At 44.3% G+C, this 9,694-nt stretch overlaps 1 protein-coding gene across 1 annotated transcript in view; it reads right to left on the bottom strand.

Moving 5' to 3' along the window:
• Window positions 1-148: 148 nt before the first annotated feature.
• Window positions 149-9,694, bottom strand: part of LOC311109610 (angiotensin-converting enzyme 2-like) — a gene marked incomplete at both ends in the record, with an annotated part of 20,283 nt that continues 10,737 nt past the window's right edge. Inside the window, 13 exons of the mRNA XM_084152539.1 lie at window positions 149-263; window positions 1,349-1,543; window positions 1,844-1,960; window positions 2,154-2,254; window positions 2,367-2,425; window positions 2,585-2,763; window positions 2,880-3,002; window positions 4,885-4,983; window positions 5,212-5,356; window positions 5,760-5,986; window positions 6,769-6,941; window positions 7,126-7,223; window positions 7,368-7,473. Of these exons, the coding sequence (XP_084008665.1) occupies window positions 149-263; window positions 1,349-1,543; window positions 1,844-1,960; window positions 2,154-2,254; window positions 2,367-2,425; window positions 2,585-2,763; window positions 2,880-3,002; window positions 4,885-4,983; window positions 5,212-5,356; window positions 5,760-5,986; window positions 6,769-6,941; window positions 7,126-7,223; window positions 7,368-7,473 (1,737 nt within the window). The remainder of the gene's footprint in view (window positions 264-1,348; window positions 1,544-1,843; window positions 1,961-2,153; window positions 2,255-2,366; window positions 2,426-2,584; window positions 2,764-2,879; window positions 3,003-4,884; window positions 4,984-5,211; window positions 5,357-5,759; window positions 5,987-6,768; window positions 6,942-7,125; window positions 7,224-7,367; window positions 7,474-9,694) is intronic.

Here is a 9,694-nt window from a genome sequence, read left to right as displayed (position 1 = left end):
GTAGTATTCTAAAACACTATACAAATGTCTTGAATTGATCCATGTACATAATTTACACAAACGATCCAACTTCTAATGTTGGACTTGAAAGAGCTGTGCTGTAGGGGTTTCAGATCTGTCAGATGGTCTGAAACCTTCATACTGACACTCAGAATCCTGTCTGTTCAGCCTCTTCCATCTCAAATGTTTTGTTGGTCACGCCCCCAACCGGTTCGTTTTCGTAGGGGTTCTCTGCTTTCTCTTCAGCTTTCGCTGCGGATTTCCTGTAAACGAAGAAGAAGAAGAAGAAGAAGAACTATATGTGTCATGTTCATTCAAGCAATTTAAGATACATTTTCAACGTTTTATTAACAACCTCACACTTTGCCAGTTATGACGCAATTAATGTGTCTATTCCAGACCTGGGTCGAATACATGTGTCAAATACTTGAGGAGTTGTTGATTTAGCTTGACTAGATTGCAGGATTTAAATTCATGATTTGAGTTCAGGATTAAGTTTGGTTCAAACTGTATTTGAACCTCTCTCTTCACTCTTTTCACTTCCGTAAAACAACAAAGTTCACTTCCTTAAAACAACAATATAAAGCGTCTCACAGTTGGCGCTGACTTAGGATCAGTTTTGCCTTTAGATCATAATGAATACGATTACAGGGACAGGGAGGACCTGATCCTAGATCAGCATGACTACTCTGGTATGCTTTATGAAAGGGTTGCAAAATTCCAGTAACTTTGCCCAAATTCCCTGTTTTTCCAGAAATCCTGGTTGGAAGAATTTTGCAACCCTGTTATGAATATGGCCCAGACTCACTTGTTCGTGTCTCTGAAGCCAGAGATGATCAACCCTGTTATGAATATGGCCCAGACTCACTTGTTCCTGTCTCTGAAGCCAGAGATGATCAACCCTGTTATGAATATGGCCCAGACTCGCTTGTTCCCGTCTCTGAAGCCAGAGATGATCAACCCTGTTATGAATATGGCCCAGACTCACTTGTTCCTGTCTCTGAAGCCAGAGATGATCAACCCTGTTATGAATATGGCCCAGACTCGCTTGTTCCTGTCTCTGAAGCCAGAGATGATCAACCCTGTTATGAATATGGCCCAGACTCGCTTGTTCCTGTCTCTGAAGCCAGAGATGATCAACCCTGTTATGAATACGGCCCAGACTCGCTTGTTCCTGTCTCTGAAGCCAGAGATGATCAACCCTATTATTAATATGGCCCAGACTCACTTCTTCCTGTCTCTGAAGTCAGAGATGATCAACCCTATTATAAATACAGCCCAGACTCACTTCTTCCTGTCTCTGAAGCCAGAGATGATCAACCCTATTATGAATACAGCCCAGACTCACTTCTTCCTGTCTCTGAAGCCAGAGATGATGAGGTAACAGCCCATGCAGACCACCAGTCCCATGACCACCCCAAACACCACCAGCCAGACGGTGACCGGCTGCTCCACGGGCGGGGCCAGCGTTGCTAGGAGACCCTCAAACTCCAGAGTGTTATCGTCCAGTTTGAATGCGTCGTTGATTCGACCTCTGGACAACCTAGTGAGATGGACGATGGCTTGAGTCATGGGGTTATGGGTAATGTTAGGGGTGTTTCAAGTACAAATACTGGAATAAAACACCCATAAGAGGATTTAATGAATGCTGGGGGAAAAATACAACTTTGTTTATGGCTGTAGTTTCAGAAACTGCATCAAGAATGCTACACAAAGTGGTATTACTCAATCTGTTTCAGACAGTCCTGTGGTATCACTCACTCCATCAGTTTGGCAGATATGATTGGGCAAAGTGCATTTTAGTATGTGTAATCAGCTCATGTTCAAGGGTTGACTCCTTTACCTGATAGCAGCCTCTACTTCAGCTTTGGGAATGACCATGGCAGGGTTGGCAGGGTCAGTCACCACGAAGTAGAAAGAGATTCTGGCTGTCTCCCTGTAGGTGTGGATGTTCTCTGTCCTGGGGCAAAGGTCATAAAAAGAGGTGGTGTCACAAGAAGATTCAAATAGATAATATTGATCCAAAATATACGTTTTCATGCTGGAATGTGATGGGAGTGAATGACCTCATAAAGAGAAGCAAAGCCGAGAGTGATGTCTGGGTGGACTTTTATTGTGAAGCAACCTGGGGACTTTTATTGTGAAACACTTACGTGAAAAGAGCTGCCGTCTTGTTGACCTCAAGGTAATACTGTCTCATGGCGTAGGCCATGTTTGCTTTGAACAGGTACATCTCATTGGCATTCCAAGTGTACTGGAAGAGAAAATATGAAGTAAACTCAACTGGATTACATGATGAGATTGTCCAAATGAAAAGGTAGTGGAGCTGTTTTACAACCACAGTAAATTCAGTTTAGTGTACTCACTGCCTTGTCACCCATAGCTGCTTTCAGACTCAGCCTCACTTTGTAGGCATTCTCTGAGACTGTTGAACAGATAAAAAAAAGATGCATTATTATATATAGAATAAAATCTTTTTTACTATATCTAAAATTTCATACAACTTAGTATGACGCGATGTATTGACTATGCATACTAGATAGTGTCCTAGTATGGATAGGGACACTACTCTATAGGTACTCACATGGGTCCTCAGCTGCTCTCCATCCTGGCGTCCTGTTGTTCTTCCTGTTTTCTTCCGTCAGCCAAACATGGAGGTCCTTGAAGTAGTCCAGGAGAGGGGCGGAGTCCATCTTCGCATTTCCTGAAATCGTCTCTAAGGCTCTGGTCCACGACTTTGACCTCCCAAACTCCAGCATCGTCCTGTAAAATGAAATTTGGTTGTTTGTTTACTTGTTTGTTTGTTTGTTCATTGGCCATTCAGCATTATTAGAAGTAGACATGACAGACGCAACAACAAACAGATTTAATAAGAGTACCTGAGCTTGTTCCCGGCCGCTTTAGAGTCGGTGATGTCACACTTAAATAAGGGTCCAGAGTGGCCAGCCGCCTCACAGAGGGCCTTCTGGAACTGGAACTGGTAGATAGTCCTGGTGAAGTATCTATGACAGACCGAGACAGTCCTGGGTCAAATACAGTACATGTCCTGGTGAAGTATCTATGACAGACCGAGACAGTCCTGGGTCAAATACAGTACATGTCCTGGTGAAGTATCTATGACAGACCGAGACAGTCCTGGGTCAAATACAGTACATGTCCTGGTGAAGTATCTATGACAGACCGAGACAGTCCTGGGTCAAATACAGTACATGTCCTGGTGAAGTATCTATGACAGACCGAGACAGTCCTGGGTCAAATACAGTACATGTCCTGGTGAAGTATCTATGACAGACCGAGACAGTCCTGGGTCAAATACAGTACATGTCCTGGTGAAGTATCTATGACAGACCGAGACAGTCCTGGGTCAAATACAGTACATGTCCTGGTGAAGTATCTATGACAGACAGAGACCGTCCTGGGTCAAATACAGTACATGTCCTGGTGAAGTATCTATGACAGACAGAGACAGTCCTGGGTCAAATACAGTACATGTCCTGGTGAAGTATCTATGACAGACCGAGACAGTCCTGGGTCAAATACAGTACATGTCCTGGTGAAGTATCTATGACAGACCGAGACAGTCCTGGGTCAAATACAGTACATGTCCTGGTAAAGTATCTATGACAGACCGAGACAGTCCTGGGTCAAATACAGTACATGTCCTGGTGAAGTATCTATGACAGACCGAGACAGTCCTGGGTCAAATACAGTACATGTCCTGGTGAAGTATCTATGACAGACCGAGACAGTCCTGGGTCAAATACAGTACATGTCCTGGTGAAGTATCTATGACAGACCGAGACAGTCCTGGGTCAAATACAGTACATGTCCTGGTGAAGTATCTATGACAGACCGAGACAGTCCTGGGTCAAATACAGTACAGGTCCTGGTGAAGTATCTATGACAGACCGAGACAGTCCTGGGTCAAATACAGTACATGTCCTGGTGAAGTATCTATGACAGACCGAGACAGTCCTGGGTCAAATACAGTACATGTCCTGGTGAAGTATCTATGACAGACCGAGACAGTCCTGGGTCAAATACAGTACAGGTCCTGGTGAAGTATCTATGACAGACCGAGACAGTCCTGGGTCAAATACAGTACATGTCCTGGTGAAGTATCTATGACAGACCGAGACAGTCCTGGGTCAAATACAGTACATGTCCTGGTGAAGTATCTATGACAGACCGAGACAGTCCTGGGTCAAATACAGTACATGTCCTGGTGAAGTATCTATGACAGACAGAGACCGTCCTGGGTCAAATACAGTACATGTCCTGGTGAAGTATATATGACAGACAGAGACAGTCCTGGGTCAAATACAGTACATGTCCTGGTGAAGTATCTATGACAGACAGAGACCGTCCTGGGTCAAATACATATCTATGCGTCTTCATCTCCCACCACCTAAAGCTAAATGACCTATGACACACTGAAGAAGTTCTAGGATAGGTCCTTCCTTATACATGTACTGTACATAGTTACATATGTTCTAATACTTGAGCTAAGCTTGATTTAGTTTACCAAGAACAATGGAACCAATTTAATAGTCCCAAAAATGCAAATTCCAAACTAAATCAAGCGCACCTCGATTGCTATTGGACCCAGATCTGCAAAAAGACAGATACGGCATTACAACGAGAATGTCTGGATGTGAGGGGTATTGAGAATGTCTGGATGTGAGGGGTATTGAGAATGTCTGGATGTGAGGGGTATTGAGAATGTCTGGATGTGAGGGGTATTGAGAATGTCTGGATGTGAGGGGTATTGAGAATGGTTGGATGTGAGGGGTATTGAGAATGTCTGGATGTGAGGGGTATTGAGAATGGTTGGATGTGAGGGGTATTGAGAATGGTTGGATGTGAGGGGTATTGAAATGAGACCTGATGAAGGAGTAGTCTCCGGACACGTGGAACAGAGCAGGCGGGTCACAATATGTCTCATCTCTGGGTAAGGGCTCCACTACACCGACCATATCCCTCCTGGTAACAGAGTTAGCATCAAGTTAGCATTGTAATGTCCCTAGACTGTGTTGCTAAACCAGCTATGAGGTAAAAACAACAGGCCTCCACTAGAGGTCCTTCTTTACATTGATATAGAACACTGATATATTGTTTATGAATCTTTATCTCCCATCACCTAAAGCTAAATAAGCTATGACCTATGACCTATGACCAGCTGAAGAAGCTCCAGGAGAGGTCCTTCCTTACTTCATCTCCCACCAGCGCTGCATCCACTGGTCCTTGGGGATGGTCCCCTGGAAGACCTGCCACCTCCACTCCTCCAGCATGTAGGTGAAGGGCAGGGTGGCCACGATGGTCAGGGCCTGCTTCATCAGGAAGTTGATCTCAGTCTCTGCAAAGGGGAGGATGAGAAAGAAGCGCTGTTTCAGAGAGGCTTCGTCCACAATGTTTACACTATATAGGAAATAGGGTGTAGTGGTCTCTGGTCGAAAGTAAGGCACTTCATAGTGAATAGGGTGTCATTTGGGACATGAAAGTCACTAGAGGAGCCATTTTGATGAAACAACGTGAAACAAAAGCAACAACAACACGGTCTGACTCAGTGTCTATTATCCTCATCAGATATACATGTAGATTTACTCCTGCCTGCCCTGGTCCAGACTCAGCTGTTCAGGTGGAACTCTGCTGTTCCATAGACTAGCTACAACAACAACAACAACTGTTGTCTAACTGTTGTTATCAGATCTAGATTTGCTCGTACCACTACTTGCCCCTACCCCTGACTCAGGTGTCACCTTTGTCCTCAACGAATTCGCTTGGCAGGAGACCCAGGGCCTTCAGGTGTTTGGGTGTGGCAGCGGACAGGGACATGATCTCCCCCACGGCCTCGTGGAAGCCCTCGTTAGCCCCGTCTCTCAGCAGGTAGGACAGGTTCCTGTAGGCCATCTGGTACTGGTTGTGGCCCATCTCATGGTGCGCTGTCAGGAAGTTGTCCATGTTCACCTCCGTACACATCTTGATCCTGGAAATGGGGAAATTGGAGAAGTAGATGAAGTCAGGGAAGTACAGTGTAATAGAGTATAATACAGTATAATACAGTGTAATACAGTGTAATACAGTATAATACAGTGTAATACAGTGTAATACAGTATAATACAGTATAATACAGTGTAATACAGTGTAATACAGCGTAATACAGTATACAGTGTAATAGAGTATAATACAGTGTAATAGAGTAAAATAGAGTATAATAGAGTATAATACAGTGTAATACAGTGTAATACAGTGTAATACAGTGTAATAGAGTATAATACAGTATAATACAGTGTAATACAGTGTAATACAGTATACAGTGTAATAGAGTATACTACAGTGTTATAGAGAATAATAATACAGTGCAATACAGTATAATACAGTGTAATACAGTGTAATAGAGTATAATACAGTATAATAAGTTGAAGAAGTTCAGCGTTCAGTGATTCATATTTAATCATTAATGGTTGATGCTGGGTGTAAGGGAGTATAGTCTACAAAATAAGAAACTCCCTCAGAATTCATTCTACGTGTGTACAGCATTTTGAAAAGAAGTTCCATGTGCTGTGGATTTTACCTTGATGATTTATGTTTCACAACAGAGTTCCTTCATATCTTTATGACATGCTGCTGTGACTAACAACATGATATGAGTTCTATATCCAGAATGTTTTTATTAGTGGCTAGTACATGCAATCTCTCTGTCCCTCCCTAGGGCTCTACTCACTGCGTGTCCAGGGTTAAATACAGTATGAACATGCTTCCTGTTACCTGAAGTCCTCTCTGTTCCCCATGTCCCAGGCCGTAGGGTGACACACTGCCTTCTTGCCATCAGTAGGTTTCGTCAGCATAGAGTTATTCCAGAAGTTATCAAACATCTTGTACAGACCCACCGACATGAAGAACTTCTCTGCTTCTTTGAACAGTCTGTCCTCAGGCCAATTCTGGGAATGACAGAAAAGGTGTTTAACTCATACTGTATAGTAGGAGGTAAGAATTTAAAGTAACAGAAGTCCCTATTAAAGTCACACTTGTTTCCTTCAGATCCAACCCACAATTCCTATTCTACAATTTGCAAGGTTATATTGGATACATAAAATAGCAGATCATAATATATTTTCACTCAACCTGTGCGATCATAGCGTCGGTCACATCAATATCTGTTTTCTCTGGAAAAGGGGTTGAGATGGGATAAAGACCTGTCCAAAACCTTCCCCACATGTCACCTGAAAAAGGGAATTGGACAGAGAGAGAGAGAGAGAGAGAGAGAGAGAGAATAACTTCATAAGCTGAATCAGTCATGTTACAGCAGTGTTGGAGCAAAAGCTGGCACACAGTAGGTCTCCCTGAGCCCTGTCCGGTGATGTTACCCAGTAGATGTGCAGGTAGGCCCCCCTCTGGGTGGATGTGTTCAGGGTGTTTGGCCTGTAGTTTAGACCTCACGTAGGCATGCAGCTCTTTGTAGAGGGGGAGGATCTGGAAAGGCAAAATATAGTTGGTGGTGTGCAATAAAACATATAAAACACGATATCTTTGATGTGGCAAGTCAGATTTGCAAAGAAAGCATTCTGGTTGGGGAGTAACTGATTATACATATAACATATTACAAAAAGCTCTAACTGTAATCCGTTATGTTACCATTTTTTGTAATCAGATTACAGATACTTTTGAAAAACTAGATGATTACTTCTAGGATTATTTTGAAATTCAGAAAGAATGCGAAAAAATTATTTGACACCTTTCTGTTTTCTCAATGACATTCAAATAAATCATTGAAATTAGGCGCACATTTTTTTTGGTTCCACCTGAGCGAGTCTGACAACAAGTCAGAGACCACTATTATGACACACCAAATGCGTTAGATGGATCGCAGGAATATGCTTTTGTAGGCTACATTCTAAACTATGACTATGTCGGCATCCAAAGATTATCCAATTTGAATAAACGCTTGGAGGTAAGGACGACAGCAGTGGTGTAGCCTACCGGGCGATACGGATATCACTTATTACTGACGTCTAGGCTACATAGCGCATTGATGTCAATCAAACAGACAAAACTACGGTATAGGGACAAAGTGGAGTCATATTCAACGGCTCAGACACGAGACGTATGTGGCAGGGACTACAGACAATCACGGACTACAAAAGGAAAACCAGCCACGTCTCAGACATCGACGTCTTTCTTCCAGACAAGCTAAACTCCTTCTTCGCCCGCTTTGAGGATAATACAGTGCCACCGACGCGGCCCGCTACCAAGGTATGTGGGCTCTCCTTCTCCGTGGCAGATGTGAGTAAGACATTTAAGCCTGTTAACCCTCGCAAGGCTGCCGGTCCAGACCGCATCCCTAGCCGCGTCTTCAGAGCATGCGCAGACCAGCTGGCTGGAGTGTTTACGGACATATTCAATCTCTCCCTAACCCAGTCTGCTGTCCCCACATGCTTCAAGATGGCCACCATTGTCCCTGTACCCAAGAAAGCAAAGGTAACTGAACTAAATGACAATAGCCCCTAGCACTCACTTCTGTCATCATGAAGTGCTTTGAGTGCTTTGCTTTGCTTACCGCCCCAATAGATCCACAGACGATGCAATCGCCATCACACTGCACACTGCCCTATCCCATCTGGACAAGGGGAATACCTATGTAAGAATGCTGTTCATTGACTATAGCTCCGTATTCAACACCATAGTACCCTCCAAGCTCATCATTAAGCTTGAGGCCCTGGGTCTGAACCCCACCCTGTGCAACTGGGTCCTGGACTTCCTTGACGGCCACCCCCAGGTGGTGAAGGTAGGAAACAACACCTCCACTACGCTGATCCTCAACACAGGGGCCCCACAAGGGTGCATGCTCAGCCCCCTCCTGTACTCCCTGTTCACTCATGACTGCGTGGCCAAGCACACCTCCAACTCAATCATCAAGTTTGCAGACGACACAACAGTAGTAGGCTTGATTACCAACAATGACGAGACCGCATACAGGGTGGAGGTGAGGGCTCTGGGAGTGTGGTGCCAGGAAAATAACCTCTCACTCAACATCCAACAAAAAAAACGAAATGATCGTGGACTTCAGGAAACAGCAGAGGGTGCACCCCCCTATCCACATAGACGGGACCACAGTGGAGAAGGTGGAAAGCTTCAAGTTCCTCGGCGTGCACATCACTGACAAACTGAAATGGTCCACCCACGCAGACAGGTGAAGAAGGCAAAACAGCGCCTCTTCAACCTAAGGAGGCTGAAGATATTTGGCTTGGCACCTAAAACCCTCACAAACTTTTACAGATGTACAATTGAGAGCATCCGGTCGGCCTGTATCACCGCCTGGTACGGCAACTGCACAGCCCGCGGCTGAGGGTTGCCAGAGGGTGGTGCGGTCTGCCCAACACATCACAGGAAGGCCAAAAATATCACCCAGGACAACAACCACCCGAGCCACTGCCTGTTCACCCCGCTACCATCCAGAAGGCGAGGTCAGTACAGGTTCATCAAAGCTGGGACCGAGAGACTGAAAAACAGCTTCTATCTCAAGGCCATCAGACTGTTAAATAGCCTTCACTAGCACATTAGAGGCTGCTGCCTATATACATAGATTAGAAATCACTGGCCACTTTAATAAATGGAACACTAGTTACTTTAATAATGTTTACATATCTTGCATTACTCATCTCATATGTATATAGTGTATTCTATACTATTCTAC

The sequence above is a fragment of the Coregonus lavaretus genome (assembly GCF_964263955.1).
Source record: "Coregonus lavaretus genome assembly, chromosome: 35".
Classification (NCBI taxonomy): Eukaryota; Metazoa; Chordata; class Actinopteri; order Salmoniformes; family Salmonidae; genus Coregonus; species Coregonus lavaretus.
This window is presented reverse-complemented; position numbering and strand designations above follow the sequence as displayed.